At 45.7% G+C, this 20284-nt stretch overlaps 1 protein-coding gene across 2 annotated transcripts in view; it reads left to right on the top strand.

Annotated features, from left to right (window-relative positions):
* Positions 1–20284, top strand: part of ACTN4 (actinin alpha 4) — an 82666-nt gene that overhangs the window by 35448 nt on the left and 26934 nt on the right. For both annotated transcript variants that reach the window (XM_075917223.2, XM_075917222.2), the window contains exons 2-3: positions 15153–15267; positions 17705–17824. In XM_075917223.2, the coding sequence (XP_075773338.1) occupies positions 15153–15267; positions 17705–17824 (235 nt within the window). The remainder of the gene's footprint in view (positions 1–15152; positions 15268–17704; positions 17825–20284) is intronic.

Genomic DNA, 20284 nt, shown 5'->3' with positions numbered 1-20284 from the left:
TGGGAGCCTTTTCTGTACAGCAGTTTGGCTGTTTACTTTAGAGCAGAAAGCCAGTCTAATATGTAAGGCAGCAGTTGGAGAAATAGCCACTCTTAGAACTAACATCATATATGGAATAATCTTTGCAATGTGTGTTTGGTAAAACTTTAACAAGATGAGTTACTGTTGTAGTGAACCCGATTGGTAAGACTAGCCCTCAAGTTGGACAGCAGGGCTAGAATTCTGAAGTCCCAAGAGTGTATTAACCCATGCGCGAAATGTAGCGTGAATCAGTCAGAATGTTAAGTGGGAAAACCTATTTGCATTCAGAATGTTACTCCTTTTCCTATATTTTTCGTAGAGGCTTTTGCTTAGAATCATTTAACTGGAGATGTCTTGGTGAGCACACTCAGGGTGGTGCTGGTGGTTGTTTTGTGACTGCTACACATACAATGACTTGGCAGGCTCTGGTGCAAGACATCTTTAGTTCCCACCCTGTTTGGTGATGAAACTTGGGCAAGGGTGGAACAGTATGTCTACCAAATTTTCTTGAGGAACATTGAATAGAAGATACTTCCTGCTTGTGCCCCAAAGGCTTGACTTGAGTTACAGCCCAGCTTGAAAGCTGTCAATCATGACATGGAATTTATGATGAGCTGTAGCCTATATTGTCTCATAGGCAGTCAGAATCTGCTTATCGGGTGACTTTCGAGCAGTATTGGAACTATCATCTCCACCTTTGTAATTGACTCTATCTTGAAACCCGTCATTCTGTCCATATAAGGTAATCTCTGAGTTCCTTACTGTTGGCACAGTGGCAGGAATGTCAGGGTAATGCAGCTGCCTCAACGTAATTCATTCTGCTCCTCCTCTTTGATGCAGGAGCTGGTCATGTGGCTTAGAAATGTTTCAGCATGTTCAAAGATCTACTTCAGTTACACTCTCCACCTTACCTTAGGAATTTGCGGCTTGATCCTGCCAATGCTGAGAAATCCAGTAATGCGTTCAATAATTTCATCTCATTGACTTAAATGGGAGTAAAGGCTGCAAAGCACCTTCATAGCGGCACCCTGGATCTCATAGCATCAGGGCAGTGGTTAGCATGTTGCCACTTGGATGTAGACACGCGTCAAGTTCATTTTCCTCTGAGAAGCATCCTAGATCTACAGGATCAGTGCTGCATCCCATCTTTTAAACAGTTTCTTGGAGGAACCCCTTCAGTGCTGGACCCCTGGAAGAGGTTTTACTCTTTCTTCAGGGCAGGCCACACAATCTCACCTCCTCTAAGCTGGAGCCTCGGATCTGGCATTCCTATGTCATGCTTTGAGCTCTGCCCAGCAAGTCCACTTATAGATTCCTTGTTAGTGACTTATGCTATGCCAACACTGGCACCCGAACAACAAAACGTTTGTCATGCAGAGGTGTTAAAATGACTCCACTCCTCCCCCCCTTTGAAAGACACAAGTTTTGCCAAAAGCTGCCTGTGTGAACAGTGCTTTGCTCTCCTGCTGACAGACTGAACATCACTTGTTGCGCTGGAAGTATTTTGTCAGCAATAGCCAACAAAGCTACACTGCCTGACTTTGAGACATGGCTGTGTTGCTAAAAGCTGTGTAATGTAGATCAAGTGTTGTACGTTCTTCAGCAACTAAGGCACCGCATCAGGTTTGTGTTTGCAGTGACACACGGCGACACTTTGAAATGAGTGATTCGTTAGTCCTCTGGAGTGCAGCACTGTTACTTCATAGGTTAAACATAGTCTATCTGGTCAAGCCAGAGGAAATTGGAACCCACAAGCCGCATGGTGGTAGATTCAATGTTATGTCCTTTCTCTCTGACTCCCGTCTGTCCTGAGAGAGAGCAGCACCTCCCAGCAGAGCCGAGGTAGCTCACCAGTCCACCTGCGGGAGATTTCCTCTGTCGCCTATCAGGTATTCAGTTGTTAAGCTTCCATTGCCCTCTGAGTCAGTTTCCATAAGATCCTTAAGGAACCTATTCATTGCAGTCCAGACACCTTAGTCTGTGCTGCTCCAAGAGCAGACTCCACTCGTTTCCTTCCACTCTGTGGCAATGGACAGTACAGAGAAACTGAGGCACACATTAGTATTACAATTCAGATTTTTTTGGGGTGATTTTTTGTTGGAGGGAGGCTTCACAACCCTGAATTCCCACTATGAGTTGGGAAAGTTCACTCTAGTCTTATGGCTTTCTGACCCCATTAGTTTAAAATCGGAATGTGAATGGATAACCAAGATGGTGGGCTGGGAGTTGGGAGCTTTCTGCGGGGCCAGAAGTGCCCCCCACCACGTGCAGGGCTGCTGACTCCTGCCAGCCCACCTGCCCACATGGGTGCCTGCTCCAGCACACGCCGATCAGTTAACTGCTTAAATATAATGTTTAACTGGTTAACCAATTAAACGAGATTTTACATCTCTAGTTTTGAAATACCAGTAACAATTCATCTTTTGCTGGCTAAAAAAGGTGCAGTTATTCTCTACCCCCACACATCCTGTGTTGCAGTGGCTCTTCAAATTGTGAATGTGTAAAATTAAAATGTCCTGAACTGTGCCTTCCAGGTTTTTTGCGTGCGTTGGCTTAATGCCACATGGAGGGAGAACACCCACCCTTTACAGCTGCTTGTATGGCTTGGCAGGACTCTAGAGCAAAATAGGTAGAGCCAATCCAAGTGGCATGGCTCACCTGGATCGGTGCCAGACCAAGCCCTTGTGGAGCAATTGAGTCAGACTTTCTAGCCCTGTTCATCTTGCTCCTCCCAATCCTATAATTATACTAAGAGAGGTTGCAGGAGGGAGGGGGACTTGAGAGTTTCTTTAACATTCTCCCCCTCTTTAGTAACGCAATACTTCTATTTGAGTTACACCCTAATTTGACACTAGGGGCCGGGAGTCAGAGTAAGAGCTCTTAGCATTCTGTACTTCATAGATCTTAAGTGAGTGTGAGGTTGCTGGGAAACACAAGCTAATTATCTGCAAGCTCCAGTTCTGACCCAGCAGGTTAATGACACTTGCATGATATCATTACTCTCTAGCATAGGCTTCACTGTCTGGGTTTTCTTCCTTCCTAGCTGCTGCTTGAAATTCTCTCCTTAGACCAGGAAGCACAGTGCCATGCTGCACTTCCTCACTGGGGCTTGAGCCAGCAAGTTTCTGGGGGGAGAGGGAGTGTGAGTAATGGCAGCAATCAAGGGCTGAGATGAATGGGTTGCTCCTCTCACTCTGGATCAGAGGAGTGAAGATCAGTGTGGATAACTAAATCTGTTGCACAAACCTTTCTCAATCTGCCCGGGTTCAGTGGGTGACAGTTTCTCTGAGGTTTCATCAGAGCTTAATTCATTGAGAATAGTGATAGAAATGTAGCCGTGTTAGTCTGGTGTAGCTGAAACAAAATACAGGACTATGTAGCACTTTAAAAACTAATAAGATGGTTTATTAGATGATGAGCTTTCGTGGGCCAGACCCACGAAATTCATTGAGGTTTTTTATTTGTTCTGAAAAATTCAGGTGTTTTAATGTGTTAAACTAGAGCCAACCTGAACAAGTCACCTGCTGTGTAACAACTGAACACAGACGTTCATGCAAATGCTGAGAGCCTGGGAGGTACTTGATAAAACTTAAGGTACAGAAGTTAAATGCCAACCGTTTCCATAACCTGTAGGCTAATTCCTTTGTTTTTATTACCAGTTTAGGTTGAAATGTGGGCGTAGAACATAAGCATTCAGCAGGGCTGGGGGAATGATGGTAACAAAGATGCTGTATAAAAAGATAGCGAGAGCTATCAAGAGTCCCAAGTCTACTCCAGTTAGCTTTATATTACTCTTGGCTGCCAGTCAAGATCATAGCTGTTACAAGGCAATTCCAAACCAGCAGCCTGGGGGATTAGTGTTAAGGTAGCCCTTGCTACATCCTCCCTAGCTGACCTGCAGTTTTCACTCGTGGTGCCGAGGAGTCTGTTCTACTTGTGGTGATGCTGTTGTTCACCAGTTTTTACCCTCTGCCCTAAGGAGATGGGCTTAATAGAGGGGTGTTTTACCAGTGCAAATGTTACTGACACGTCACCTCTGAGGGAGTCCCAGTTATAAGGCAGGACTGACCTTAAATGGGAATGTTTCTCTACAATGAAAATGGCACATGGCTCATGCCAAGAGCAGCAGATGGTGAGCTTCCTAATAGCTGCTGGGAGGGAGGCAGCCTCAGTAACGCACAGGAAGGAAGTGATCCTTTCTCCTTAAGAAGCTCACATAGCAATATTGCCTCCACTGCCGTGCCTGCATCCCTCGTGCTTAGCGTGACTGGGGCTTGTAAACCCGCAACCCGCGAACTGCTTACTCAGTCAGCACCACTCTTCCCAGGTGATGCTTCTGTTAACTGGTGCCGCAGAGGGCTGCTCCAGTCCAACTGGACCTGCTGCCCTGCACCGTGGGTGGATGGTTAACCGGTCAAACGTAATTTAGCCAGTTAACATTTTAAACACTATTTTACATCCCTGCTAAGCACCGCGCACAACATGCTTCCTGCTCCAAAGAGTTTGCAGTCTAAGCCAGTGAGGAACAGCCTAGGCTAGTGAGTGGGATGCATTAGTGGCCCTCTTGCAGCCCGCTCAGATGAAAGATTGTTATAACTACTCTCTCCTGCGATTGGTTATGCTAACTGCGCTTGTGTGCCTAGAATTTGCTGGGTGTGCAGACTGAACCCTAGCAGTGCTTTGATTGGATGCAGTGGGAGCGCAGGGCTCTCATAACCTCCTGTGCAATCAGCATGCGTCTCACTTCACATGCATCTCACTTTTGTAATAGTGGTAAGAAAAAAATTGAATGAAAACCAGCAGAATCTGGCACTCCTGTGCATGGGCAGCAGTAAACAAAATGTCTTGTGGGCCACCCTTATCTAATCATGATCTATCTTCCCCCTCCCCCCAGTCTAACCTGTAGCATTGTGAGATCAGCAGTGAAAAATACTTGAGTGAGGTCCATCAAGATTTTGCAAGGTGCTGTACAAAAGGCATGATACCGCCACAGCATGCTTGAAGATGAAGTCTGTTGAGAGCTCTACATTTTCCTTAATGGTCACTTACATCCATGGTACAAAACTACTGTTGTTTCTTGGTCCTCAGGAAGGGTAAGGACTGAATTTGCAAGAGGGTTGTAGTTCAGATGTTAGGTGCCCTGGCAGTGCCATGTTACTTGCTCAGATTAGGCCTGGCTGTAACTAGCGTTATTTAATTAGTTCTCTCACTTTCGTAAATGTTAAATACACCTGCTTATGTGTGGAGTTGGGTCCCTAATGGGAAACAATGCAATTCTGCAGTTTGACTTTTACAACGCTGGATTCCTGGGGATGAAATTAGTCTCTTAAGTCAGTGGTCTCCAACCTTTTTTTCACTCAAGATCACTTTTTAAATGTCAGAACAAGCCAAGGGGATGAGAGGCTCAGGACAGGGGGTTCCAGTGTATGATAGGCTGAGATCTAGGCTTGCGGGATGGGGTGCAGGAGTGTTATGATGCTGCACCAGATGGGGGCTTGGCCCCAATTGGGGGTTTGTTGGCCAGGCTTCATTTTTAAATAAAATATTATGTCAAACACAAAGTTTCAGCATTGTCTTTCTTTATGGGAAGGGCAGGGAACCTGTTTTGAGTCAGGGGTCACTGACCCATAGAAAAGTCAGTTGGGGCCACACAAGTGAGAGGCAACAAAAATAACTCCTCTAAAAACCTCCAAGCCTCACTAATGTGGCCCCAACTGTGCTGGTGGGAGCAGGGGACATGGTACTGGGAAAGGTGCTAGTGGGTGCTGAGGTGGGGACAGGGTGCCAGTGGGGGCAGGGGACCGAGTGCCAGTGGGGGCTGGGTGCCAGTGGGAAGAGGGGGCAGGATGTTGGTGGGGGCAGGGAGTCCCCAGCACGCCCCCTCCCCCACAGAGAAGGGAAGCACTGGTGCGCAGCAAGTCCCCGGCATGCCACAGCCCTGAATTATGGTACCACGCTGGCTGTTTGGGGAAGGGGGAGCAGCCAGCGCACTTCCTGAAACCCTGGAAGTGGTGCGCAGCTGCCGGACTTCCTTCCACCCTGCAGGAAACTGGCACTACTGGTAAGTATTCAATAAAAGCAGCTCTGATTGCTTCCCCGGTGCTACCAGCACAGATTGATGAAGAGCTGTGTATTGGATGCAGAGTATTCACACCTCTCTCTTTCTGGAAACTTCTGCTTGAGGAACTTTTGCGCACAGGAGACAGTTTGCTTGTCATCTTTTGTCCATATCCAGAATAAATAAATCACTATTAGAGATGTAAAATCCCTGGGCTCCATGCAGTACTGTCACTTTGAAGTCCCCCCCCCCCTTGCTGTCTGTATCTGATAGAGGCAGCAAAGGGGGGGGGGGAGAATTGACTAGTCAATTAATCCTTAACATCCTTACTCCAGCCCTCACTGGTTATTCATATCCTTGATCACTGTACAAACTGTACATTACATAAGATACTTGCAGTGCAAGAAACCGAAAGGATTCTAAAACATTAGCTTGGCGCAGGAAGATGTTTTAAACCTATATAATCTCCCTTATTTGGGGATTTTGCATAAATGCAGTGATGGCCATAACTCTTTAGTGTAACTGCATATTTGTGGACTATTCCTAGGGCCTTAGACTGGTAGTTTCAGTAGCATTTCATATTCTTACAGCAGAAGTGTTACTTAAAATGCTTTATCCTGAAAGTCATTTTGTAGAAATTAGAGGTTAATAGAGTGAAACAAAAATGTAACTGTTTGGAATGCAAACTGGAGACTTTCAGATTCAATAGAAGTGAAATCTACACTACTGAGCCTTTCCAAGGTATTTTGTCTTTTACTTGGCCTAACACGAGACTGAGTAAGGAAACAGGATTTTACTTCTAGGTGCTAGACTTTGGAATTAAACTAATTTGAGTGAATCAAACTAATTTGTGTTTAAGTCACTAGTCATAGCATAAAAGAAGATGGTGTTGTCTAGTGGCTAGAGCAGGGAATTGGGAATAGTTTCCTAACTTCTATTCATAATTCTGTCACTAATCCAGCGTAGAGGATTGGATAAGTTTCTTCCTTTTTCTGTACTTCAGTTTACTAATAAACCAGATGGCCAGAGTGGGGGCTTAATTTATGTGAAACAAATTTTTCCGAGGAATATGTACTACTGTTGTTATAGTGCATCACCTGCAGTGATAGTCACTGGGTCTCTTGTAGGACATCTTTTTCTTTGCTTTGCCTAGTGAGTCAAGCCAGTTCAACTAGATGCATAGATTTCAGGTGTCTCTGAGCTGTGGATACATCGTGGTTCTCTAGTCAATGTTCCATGACGCCCTGGAGAATGAATTGCTCTTGGCCTCAGGAGCTGAAAACTCACTCGGTATGCTTAGATCAAGAGACCTTGGAGCATATCCTAACCATTATTTGTGCATGGCCTGAATCTCCCACAAGCCGTCACCCTTTGAGCTTTCAGGTTTTACTTTCTCAGTGACTGGATTCCAGTCGCTGCCCGGAATGTGCTGAGTTGATGGCACCTGCCAATGGAGAATTTTCTTAACTCAGATTTAAGCCGGTTTTGTTGCTGTCCATAGTCTGTTCCAGTTGCCTGTAACAAAGTTTAATCCTCATAGTGCTTGCAGTAGTTCTGTTGTACTGGAGGCCTTGACTTCCAAGGAGCTGTGAATGATGTTGACCCAGTCAGAACTGAGCTAATGCACAGTCATTGTGCTATCAGGATGTGTTACTATGGGAACCCCTGTCTGGTCTCTCTGCACCCCTTGCAGATTTGCTTCTAGTCTAAATTGTAGCTGGACATCTAGAAATCCAGTTTGTATTCCTCTTAGCCACTTGCAGGCTAGTTACTTACTTGTTGCCAGAACCTCTTCATGAGTGAATAGCATGCATTGGTTAGAATCTACCTTCTCCGCTCAAGAGTATGTTGGCTAACTCGAACAGAAGTTGTCGCTGATGACATTATCCATAGGCTTTTGTGACTTAGTTGGCACTCATTTGTTAATAGCTATTACTGAAGAAGTTGACGTCAGTTTGTCTCCATCTGTTGGCAGGAAAGGGTAAATCACTCCTTAGATTTGTAGAAGAATGTCAAGGAATGGAAACATTCCCTTCTCTGGATTCCAAGGTTACAAAATATGGGCGGAAGAAGCTTGAGCAGAACCCAGATTGTCTAAACTTTGTCTATTCAAATAATCATGTGAAGACCAGATGGTTCTGAAGCCGGCTTTCATATCCACCTTGTCATTGCTATGACAGGAAATGCAATATTGGGAGTAGGAGCAAGAGACTGAGTCACAATTCATGGGTGCTGTTCCAGCCAGTACAGCTAACTTGCTGTGCTCTTGTATTAATCACCTGCATGCAGGGAGGGGTTCTGGACACATTTTTGGCCAATTGGGAAATGCATGCTTGCATCTGAAGAAGTGGAATGTGCCCATGAAAGCTCATGATTTCATCTACATATTTTGTTAGTCTTTAAGGTGCTGCAGGACTCTTAATTTTAGTTGCATACTAACACCTCTGAAGCCTTCATTCTGTTTAGTTACACAACCCATGAGATCCCTGTCAAACACTGCCTTAATGCTTTCTAATCTGCAGGGTCTCCTACCTGAGTTAGAGCGCACACTGTTCCCAGACGTGGTCCCCCTGCTGTTTAGTGAAATAAACTTCCATTGTTGAGAGCTTAGTTACAAGATTGCTTCCTCATGACATAGACTTTTTGAAAGACAAATCAAAGGTTATACTTTCTCTCCTCACCTCCCCCCATTGCTTTGAAGATGCAAGATCCTTGTAAGATGCTGATTTGCCTTCCTCTCTCCTTTTGAGGTCATTAAGCACGTTTCACAAGAGGAAGGTGTCTGGGGAAAGGCACTTAAAATGAAAGAATCTCAGACTATTTCAGTGTGTGGCAGCCTTATCAAGTGGAAAACAGCACTAGCATAGTTCTGGGGTTCTTTTAAAAGCTTATCCTCAAATTCTGTCCATGAAATGGGGTGGAGAAACACTTTTTTTCCTTCCTCCCATCTTTGTCAGATGAACTGCTCATTAAAAACCTGCCATTGTAACATTCCTTAGCACTGAGCTCACCCAAGGCACCAATGATTGTCCAGCAGTGTTTGGGGTGGAACAGTACTCTAGGTTCATTCATTCTGCTTCCTGGCTGTTGGGACCTGCCACACAGCAGGTTATGGAGGGGCTGTGCCATGATGCACATGGATGGATTTTGATCCCCATCCCATCTCCGAACCAGTGGACTCTGCCCAATGTGTGTGGCTGTGAAAGTTCATAACAGGCCCCACTGCCTATATAGCCGGAACAACAGGGTGAATAGCTTGTGAATGCAACAGATCTTTGAAAGGTGACTGGGTTGGAACTGGGCTAGAGATGTAGCCGTGTTAGTCTGGTGTAGCTGAAACAAAAAACAGGACTATGTAGCACTTTAAAGACTAACAAGATGGTTTATTAGATGATGAGCTTTCGTGGGTCAGACCCACTTCCTCAGATCAAATAGTGGAAGAAAATTGTCACAACCATATATACCAAAGGATACAATTAAAAAAAATGAACACACATGAAAAGGACAAATCAAATTTCAGAACAGAAGGGGGTTGGGGGGGAGGTAATTGGGGAAGCTATCTTTGTAATGGGTAAGATAATTAGAGTCTTTATTCAAACTTAAGTGTAAAGTGTCGAATTTAAGCATGAATGACAGTTCAAAGGATTCTCTTAAGACTGTAGTCTTAAAAGGCCTTTGAAGCAGGATGCAGATAATCAAGTCGTTGAGACAATGTCCTTGCTGGTTGAAATGGCAAAAAACTGTTTTTTCTTTGGGATCCTAGGTGGGAACTGTGTGTGGAAGAAAGGGGATAGGTTGGGCTCAAGCCATGAGGTGGGCTGATATGACTCTGTCCTTGGAAGCAGGGTGTTAAGAGCTTTTGCTGGTCTCCTCTTCTCCCCGTTCCCCCAAAAGGGATGGGAAGAGTTGTAATTGTTCTGCAAGGAGGCTGAATAGAATGTCACTTAACTTGCCTGAATCACTGATATTTCTGCAAGTTTCCTACTTTAGACTTAAGTCACATTCAATTCAACTAAATGGGCGGTAGCACCATAGAGTTTCTTCCTGAAATTCTGTGGTAGACAGGACTGTGAAAGCAAGTATGCTGAGGAGGCCAGAAGAGGGAATAATAGTTTTATGAAGAACCGAGTTTTGTGCTAAACCCTTTTTGTGAGGACAGCAGGCTTTCGCCATAAGGAAAAATTAGGGTTACTTGTTCCCATAACACAAGAAATAGGGGGTCGTAAACGGGTAATGCAGGGGTTCTCAAACTTGTGATACCATGACCCCCCTCTCAGTTGCTCGCGACCCCCCGGGGACAGCCTCGCAAGGCTGCTGATGGCATTGTGGGGGAGGAGAAGAGGGGAAAAGCGCTGCTAGCTCTCAGCCCATGCAGGCCCTCGGACAGGGTCAGAAGCAGCAGCCAGGGTTGGGAGCAATCCCTGCCTATGGCGTGGGGGCTGTGGGCTGGAGCGCCCTCTTCCTGTCCCCATTTAATCAGTTAACCAGTTAAAGTTTAACCGGTTAACTAGTTAAAGGAGATTTTACATTCCTAGTATCAGGTTGGAAACCTACAAAGGAAGTCTTTTTTTCATGCAACGCATAGTCAACCTGTGGAACTCCTTGCCAGAGGATGTTATGAAGACCAGAACTTTAACTGGCTCAAAAAAGAATTAGATACATTCATGGAGGATAGGTCCATCAGTGGCTGTTAGCCAGGATGACCTCTTTGTCAGAAGCTGGGAATGGGCAATAGGACGAATCACTTTATGGATAATTCCCTGTTCATTACTCCTTTTGGGGTGCCTGACATTGGCTGCTGTCAGAAGACAGGCTACTGGGCTAGATGGACCTTTGGTCTGACCCATTGTGGCTGTTCGTATGTTCTTAGCCAGGGCTACTCAACTTTAGAAGCTGTGGGGGGCCACAATGATACTCACAGCACATGCTGAGGGCCGCTGCAACTTAAAGGTGATTGCAAATACATGCAAATAGCTTCTTTCTCACCAGGCATGAAGACAAAGGTTAAGGCAAGACTACACAACACACAGGCCCCATTTAAGTCAGTTCTGCGGCTATTAATAAAATGCAACATTTCTCCGACTTCCACCCCTATGACAGCACTTTTAAAGAGCAATGACAGTCCAGGAATTTAACACTAACATGCATCTCAGCAGAAGATCACTATATTGACGACTCTTGTTTTGGTTCCCACCCGCGGGCCACGTGCTGAGCCCCCCATAAACCCAAACTGCACTGTGGCCGCAAAGAAACAGGCCTTGTGCTGCATGCGGCCCGTGGGCCACGTGTTGAGTAGCTGTGTGTTTAGCTATAGTAAAATAAGGCTTTTCCTCTTGGAAAGTAACTTTCTCCAAAGCTGTGTAACTTGTGGCTTATTCTGAAAAGTCTTTAAGGCATCACTTCTCAGCTGCTCTGAACAGAACTGTTCAGCTCACTTCTTGAGCAGGCAGAGCAGTTTCTGGATTTCATGTCAATGGGGGTGCTCCATGCTACTTCTAAAAGGGGGCTTGCCATTGAATCGGAGAGTACGCTTCCTGGAGGCAGGGGAAGGCTTTTTATAGCGTCAGACACTTTGAAGTACAGCAAATATTAATAAACTACAAAGAGACAGTGATTTCCTGTGACTACTGCTCATCACCCTAGCTGGGGGTGGGAGTGTTGCATGACAAAATGTGCCACTTGCTTAATTACCTTTCTTTAGCGTTCCAGAAAGGGCAGACCTTGTGCCTACACTGGCCTTTAGCAGTCTTAACTATTAGGAAAAAAGTTGATTGTGAAATTGTATGCAATCTCTCCAACTTCTGGTAAAGAGGAGTCTTTTCTCTGCAGCTATCTGGTTTCTTCAGGAAATAACTTACATCTAAAAGGTATTGCTGAACAAAAGTTCCTAATATACAAGAATGGGAAACATGCCCCCATTTTCAGTGTTTCATGTAGTTTTTATTTTACCCCGAGCATGCAAAATGACAAAACCCACTTCTTCTCCGGTAGACCTGAGTAATTCCTAACATATGTTCTTCTCTCCCAGCCTATGTGTTGGGCATGCTGTCCTCAGGATGTGTGGAGGAGGGTTTTTTAGAGTGAATGCCAGTTTGATTGGTGTAATCGTCCATTGGTACCATTATACTAGTGTTTCTCGGCACATAAGAACATTGGCTTGTCAAGTTTAGAAAAGAGAAGACTGAGAGGGGATGTGATAGCTGTTTTCAGGTATCTAAAAGGGTGTTCTAAGAAGGAGGGAGAAAAATTGTTCTCCTTGGCCTCTGAGGATAGGATGACAAGCAATGGGCTTTAAGTGTATCGGGGAGGTTTAGGTTGGACATCTTCCTGCCTGTCAGGGCGGTGACACACTGGAATCAATTGCCTAAGGGGATTGTGGAACAGCAGGTTAGATACCTGTCAGGGATGATCTAGACCAGTGGTTCCCAAACTTTTCAGCATCACGCCCCCTTTTTGATTTTTGAAAAACCCTCATCCCCCCCTTCCCCAAACAGCAAAACTTGTTGAGCAAAAAAAAGGAACTGACTGGGGCAGCAAAACTTGATTGGGGGGGGGGGGGGGAGACAGGACTGGGTTGCCTTGTGCCCCCCATGGAATTTCTTCATGCCCCCCAATTTGGGAACCCATGATCTAGACCATGCTTGGTCCTGCCATGGGGGCAGAGGACTGGACTTGATGAGCTTTCAAGGTCCCTTTTGGTTTTATGATAAGAACGGCCATACTGGGTCAGACCCTAGCCCGGTGTCTGTCTGCCAGCAGTGACCAATGCCACATGCCGCAGGAGGAGTGAACACAACAGGTAATCATCATGTGGGTAACCATCACCCTCTTGTCATCCATTTCCAGACAAACAGAGGCTCAGGACACCATTCCTACCCATCCTGGCTAATTGCCATTGATGGACCTAACTCCATGAATTTATCTTGCCCTTTTTTTAACCCTGTTCAAAAGTCTTCGCAGCATCTTCTGGCAGGGAGTTCAACAGGTTGACTGTATGCTGCATGAAGAAAAACTTCCTTTTTGTTTTAAACCGGCTACCTATTAATTTCATTTGGTGACCCCTAGTTCTTATATCATGTGAACACGTAAATAACTTTTCCTTATTCACTTTTTCCACACCAGTCATGATTTTATAGACTTCTATTCTATACTCCCTCAGTCTCCTCTTTTCTAAGCTGAAAAATCAATGTCTTTTTAATCTCTCTTCATGTGGGACCCGTAATCTGAACCTTTTCCATTGCCAGTATCTTCTTGAGAAGAGGCAACCACATCTGTATGCAGTATTCAAGATGTGGGTGTCCCATGGTAACACACTGAGGCTGAGTTTATGCTGGCATTTTAGAGCACTGTAACTTTCTGGCCCAGGGTTATGACACCCTCCCTCCCCACCAAAGCGCTAGAAAACACCAGTGTGAGCCAGGGTAGAGTGCTGGGTTAGCTACTCCCCTCGTGAAGGTGACGTATATAGAGTGCTAGGAGATCTCTTCCAGTGCTCGTGCCATGGACACACTTTCGATTTAAAGCACTGTGCTGTTGCGCATTAAAGTTTTAAGTGTAGACACAGCCTGAATTGAGACACATACCTGTGCTAGTTCTGACTTGCCAAGCATTATTCTTCAGCCTTGCAGTCTTGCTTGCTTGCTATGAAGTCATGTCACTTTCCACACTCCAAGGATGTGTCTAGACTACATGGCTCCGTCGACCCATGTAAATTAGTGTATTCAGCATAGTCAAAGAAGCGGGGATTTAAATAATCCCCGCTTCATTAAAATAAACATGGCTGCCGCACTGTGCCCGACGATCAGCTGATCCGACACAGCGCAGCAGTCTAGATGCGGATCTGTCGACTGGGGAAGCCTTTGCTGACCGCTCCCTTATGCCTCGTGAAACGAGGTTTACAGGATTGGTCGGCAAAGTGCTCCTCATCAGATAGAGGGTAAATCTGTGGCAGCTCTTCAAATTGGCACATGCCTAAATCCTTAGAGTATCACATTTTAACCTTACCATGTTTGCTCTCTGAGGGCTTTGTGTAGGATAGAGTATCAATTAGACAGCTACTGTAGGAGTTTTTGAATGAACAGGCTTAGTAACAGTTGTCAAAACAAATGATGTCTGTCCAGAATGCTCTGCAGCTGTTCGTGTATTCCTCTGGCAGTACTAATCTTGTGTGGGGTTGCGAATATAGCGTTTCTTCAGTGACAGATCTTAACATCTTTATTCGAGAGAGTGCCTCTCATCTGAACAGCAGCTTGCGATATTGCAAGTGTTGAATATTGCTCCCTGTAGTGAGGGGAGTTGTGATGTTTGTGTGTGGGCTGCTTAAATGTTACTCTAAGCTGGAAGGATTGAACTAATGCACTGCAGTGGCCAAGCTACACTGGCATTTAGCATGTGGAGTTTTTCACATCGGAGTTGTGGTATGTGCAATTTTAAGCTCTGTAGCTCAGGGTTTGTTTGCCATAGCAAGGAGGCCACCGGAAACCAAGAATAGACTGAGAGCGTCCAGCTATAGCCAGAATGGTCTGTCTTTTGCTCATGCAGGAACTGCTTGTGCGCTCTGCAGCGGCTGCTTGTCCATGTTAACCACATACCTCTGTAGTATAGCAAGGTACTGCTCATGTGTGTTTGCTAAATGTGGTGAGCATTTTTATGTCCACTAAATGCAATTCTGTTATCTGCTAAAGCTCCCTCTTGTTCTACCAGCTCCAAGATAGCACTTGGTCAAGTCTAAAAATGTTGGGTCAAGCTGTTAGTCTGCTGCAAGACAGGATGAAGTAGTGGTTCTTGGAATAAGTTTTTGGGGAAATGATAGCGGAGCGAAAACCTTTGTAAGGTGGTAATGATACTGTCCAGCAGTGAGCGGACTTAGAAATGAAGTGAGCACAGTGAATAGAACTATCCAAGATAGGGCATCAATGTATACGCACACTGATGAGAACAGCACCATGTTGTGGTGTCAATTATTGGATCCAAATAACTTAATTCATGTAAACCTGGATAGCTTAGATTAAGCCTTTGTTCATTTGTAGACTGAATACTGCGATAACACACCCTCCTTCTCTTGTTCTTTCAGACTTTTACAGCCTGGTGCAATTCTCACCTGCGGAAGGCTGGCACGCAGATTGAGAACATAGACGAAGATTTCCGCGATGGGCTCAAACTAATGTTGCTCTTGGAGGTCATTTCAGGTGTGTAACTGACTACTGCTGTACAGGTTAATTAAAGGATCCCGGAAATCTTGGGCTCCCTCCCATTCTGTCACTTAAATTGTAAGGCTTTTTGGCCCGTCGCCATGTTATGGGTGTACAATGAGACTCTTATTTCCAATTAGCGTATGTCTACACTGCAGTTTAAACATTTGTGGCCAGCCCTGATCAGTTCACTTGGACTGTGAGGCTATGCAATTGCAGGATAGGTATTCAGGCTGGAATCCCACAGCTCTGGCTTCAGCCTGTGCTTGAACATATACAGCACAGTTTTACAATCCTGCAGTCCGAGCACTGCAAGCCGTGGGTGTGTTTGAAGTGCAGACATCCCTTTAGGCCAGGGTCTCTAGGTACTGCCACAATGCAGGCACTCCCTGGCTTACAAATAGAGCTTACCTGCAGCCTCATGGGAGCAGGCAAGAGGCACAAGTGGCAGCGAGTGCTGGCCAGAGGAGCAGACAGCAGTCACATTGCCAGCATCTAGAGAGAAGCAGCACGTTGAAGGAGAAACTGCCGCTCTCTCTGGACACTGGCTGCACAGCCCAACCTTCTGCTCCTCTGGAGTCCTCCAGCCCGTGTTCATGCTGCAGCTCGTCTCCTGCTGAACTGGGGATGGAGGCTTCCAGAGCCAGTGCTGAGCCTGTGGTGGTGGGTGGCCACAGAGGCTGATGCAGAGCCTGCAGGCAGAGGTGGCAATGAGAGAATGCCCAGAAGTCCTCTTCAGAATCTCCACCTGCCTCCTCATCCCCATTGAATTAAGCCTGCTTTTCCTCAAGCACCAGCATTCCTGGTTAAATAAAAAACTCTCTACTTTCTTCATTGCAAACGTGCAGTATTTCAGCTACATTCTGGATTACATAGGCTTTTGTGGGCTAGCCTGGGAACCTGTCTACCCTTTACTACCTTGTTTCTATGGGAAAGCACGTGCTGAGTTTCAAACAATCAATTTACAAACCAGTGTTGGAACTTCCTGTACAACTAGGCATCTGTTACAATGTAGGTCACCCACTGTGTCTGTGAATATTTGTATTACTGTAGGGCCTAGGACCCCTTTGCAATGCGCATTGTACGAAGACAGTCTGATTGCTAATGCATAGCTGAGCAAATCGTTCATGTTAGGAGTAACCTTTTCAGCAATCTACAAACAGCTCTTCAGCCCTGGACATCATTGTGAAGGGATGACGACTTCGAGTGCTTACTCATGTCCATTCCACTCTAGGGGTATGTCTAGACTACGTGGCTCTGTCGACGGAGCCATGTAGATGAGTTTACTAGACATAGGAAAATGAAGCAGTGATTTAAATAATCGCTGCTTCATTTACATCAAAATGGCCACAGGCTGGCCAGCATTAGACACCACACCAGGTGCCAGACTTGACTAAGACCCCAGCACCTAAGGGCAAGCCAGTCATGGGACTGCCTCATAGGGCAGTGGAGCATCTGGGGCCCTGGATTGCAGGCATAGGTCCCCTTCACCATGGCCTAGGCCTTTCAGTGGGATCTGTCTCCAGTCAGAAGGCCCAGGTGTGTCTGCCCTGCGCTCAGCCTGTGTGGCATATGACATGGAAGTTGATGCACTCATCCTAGCACCCTCAGTACTGGCAAGCTTCTGGCTAGAGGTTGCCTGGCCCAGGTTCCTCCCTAGGCAAGATTGCTCCCCATCACAGCACTGGCCCCCACTCTCCAGTACCACTTATCAGGCAGGCACTGATCCTTGCTCTTGTCTCACCAGTTGACAACCAGGGTTGGGCAGCAAATTCAAGCCTCCGTGGCTCCTCTGTGCTCCCCAGAAGGGAGCCGAGATCTGAGTTGCACCAGGAGTTCAGCCCCTCGCCGAGGAGAGGCGAGCTCAGTATGGCACCTGCTGGAGTCCAGGGCGTGCCCGTGGTGCCTGCCCGGCTCTGGATGCACCACCTCCAGCACTGCTGGCCCTGGAGTCAGAAGGAGGGTCTGAATTCCGCGTGGGGGAAGCACATCAGGCTCCAAACCTGCAGAACTGCCCCAGAGGGAAGGAGGGCCTGCCTCTTCACTGGTGTGGCCGCTAGGGCTCTGCGCTCAGAGGGTGTTGCTTGTGAACACTGGACTAGAATTGCCACCAGATGTTTGTAACTGCTCTTTGTTACCCATCTCCATCCCATTGCCTGCCCTCCTGCTGTTCTGTGGCAGCAAGAAGGAAGACATAGGGCCAGTGATGCCTCGTGCCAGCGCACAAGCATAGTGCTCTGCGGGGCACCACAGCTGACTATGGATACCACTAAGGCAGAAATCTGCCTGCACGTGAGTGTGCATGCACTTGGAATGGAATGGACTTGGGCCTCACACCTCAAGCCCTCTGCTACAGAAAGGTCTTTCCCATCAGTGATTTTAGCTCTCACATAAGACTGTAAAGGAAAGTGGTAACTCTTCTTTTTCCCTTTAGGAGAGCGATTACCCAAACCAGAGCGAGGGAAAATGAGAGTGCATAAAATCAACAATGTGAACAAAGCTCTAGACTTCATCGCTAGCAAAGGTGTCAAGCTGGTCTCTATAGGAGCTGAAGGTATGTCATTTAGGGTTCTGAATGTATTGACAGCCAGCTTTAATTCTTGACTACGGTAGCATCTCAGTTGCAAACACCCCAGGAATAGAGGTGGTTGTAACTCTGATATATTTGTAACTATGGACAGAACCTTGGGGTGGTTGTTTCAAAGCTTACAACTGAACATTGATTTACAATTTTGAAACTTTATGCTGAAGAAAAATGCTGCTTTTAACCATCTTTATTTAAATGCAACAAGCACAGAAAGTTTCCTTACCTTGTCAGATCTTTTTTAAAGGGGAAGGTGATGTGTTTAGTAGCTTCTGCTAACACAGTACCGTGTTGTATTTGCCTTTTTTTGTCTCTGCTATTGCCTGATTCCGGGCTTCCGGTACCAAATGGTACGTTTGACAAGGCAGTTTCTGACTCTGGGGTTCGTAACTCTGAGGGCCTACTGCATTAGGAGTCCTAAGTCATGCTGTGTAATTGGAAGTGGTATTTCTCTCTACAGAGTGAGGTATTGGATCACTTCAGCCCTCATGCATATGAATGACACCAAATGCATATAATTCAGTCAATAGAAAGCGATAAATTGGCCCAGAGGTGCATTTGAGTGACTGGAGCCTAGCTGCATTCAAACAATAGTTGGTTGCAGTTGCTGTAATTTTGTGAATATACGGGGTTAAATACTGTACCAACTGAACCTCTGTAATCCGGCACCCCGGGACCTGACAGATGCCGAACAAGAGAATTTGCCGGACCGTGGAAGGTCAATGTTGTGTATTAGCATTACCAACACTCCCACTGCTTGCTGGGCTCTTAGAAGGCATTTAGGGGTAAATTAGAGCTAACTAACAGCACAGAACCCTGAACCAGGATGGCCTCTGTAAACACTTAAAGGGGCTGCAGAAAACTTGGCCACACCCATGATAAGTGGACATCAGGCTAATGAAATTCATGCTGGACCACGGATGTTGCTGTATCAGAGATGGCTGGAGTAGAGAGGTTCAGCCTGTAGTAGAACTTGTTCATGTATAAAGGGCAACTTTTATATTCACTGTGCCTATTCCTTGGATGGCAAGAACACCACTTGGACAATAAGAGTTACAGACCAAGTAAAAAGTCTGGGTATCCAGCTCTTTAGCAGCCAAATCACCAGAAGTGCAGTAAATGTCAGTTCTAGCCATCTTGTTAGTCTTTAAAGTGCTACATTGTCCTGCATTTTAGTTCTAGCCTGGGTTCATTCATCTCACCACTGTGGAGTTACAGCTCCCTCTATTGTGAATTAATGGATTCAGACCCCCCCCCCCCCCCCACCCCAAGAGCAAGTGATCTGTTCTTTTGTTGTATGCGCAAAAACATATTTGGTTAGGAAGGGGACACTTATCTAAGTTGCCAGGCCCACCATGGACAGGGGCTGCTGCTGCCAGGCTGCTGCTCTGACCCCCACTGGTGAACTGGAAAGCATCACGGTTAACCTTTCCTATCCCTAGTATTGGTAACAGCCACAGAAACACCAGAGAAACTGAATCCACCGTGTCTGAGTGCTAAAGGGGTGGGGAAGGAAAACCTCAAGCTTATGGGAGGTGGTGTACAGTAAATTCTAGTGGAATTAGTAGTATCATTGTCTTGGATTGTCTGAGTGTAGTGCAAATAGAATTGGCCCTGTGTGAAGAGTAAATCCTCCTCTCTGTTAGCTATATCCATGGGAAGCCAAGTATGCTCAAGACAGCTTGAAAGCATTTTGAGAGCTTGGAAATTAATACTGAACCTTGGTGACTGTCTGTAAAGCCGTTTGAACAATTAGTTCAAGGCATGATTCTTTCTCCATGGTCAGTCAGATGGCATCATGCTGCTGTTTTTTAAACCAATTGCTGTTAGTGATTGAATCAAAGAATGCATCCGGAAAAGCAAAATATTTGTATTTTGCATTGTTCCAAGTTTCCAGGCCTGGAATTTTTCAGCTTTGCCAAACACATATGCCGACAGCCAACTTGTTATGGTTTAAAAAACAGAAATCCTGCTCTCAGATTTTCTTCAGTGGTTCTTTATGGTTGGACCCACTCCTAACTCTGGCTGTCCCTAGCTGTCTGTCCAAGACCAGAGGAGCTGCACGGAACTTCGCTCTAGTAAAAATATCCAGCTAGATGGTCCATTCAAATGCTATTAATTGTGAGTTCACCATTTAGACAGATCACACAGGGTTTTTTGGATACTTCCTTAATGAAACTTTATCATAAAGCCTTATAGGTTTTTTACCTGATTTTATAACCTTTGTTCTTCTTTCTGGGGTTCCTAAGGGAGTTTAGATGAGGGAGAAGTACTATATGTTCTCTCACTAATGAAACTGACAGGTTTCAAGTTATTTAAAGATAACTACTTTGCATTCAAAGCAGTTAATTTTTCCTCTCTTCCTTCCTGAAAAGGGTAGTCGAGAAGAGAACTTAAACTGTCTCCTTATTGGTGGCTTCTGTACATGCA

The sequence above is a fragment of the Pelodiscus sinensis genome, chromosome 18 (genome assembly GCF_052426305.1).
Source record: "Pelodiscus sinensis isolate ZL-2025 chromosome 18, ASM5242630v1, whole genome shotgun sequence".
NCBI lineage: Eukaryota > Metazoa > Chordata > Testudines > Trionychidae > Pelodiscus > Pelodiscus sinensis.
This window is presented reverse-complemented; position numbering and strand designations above follow the sequence as displayed.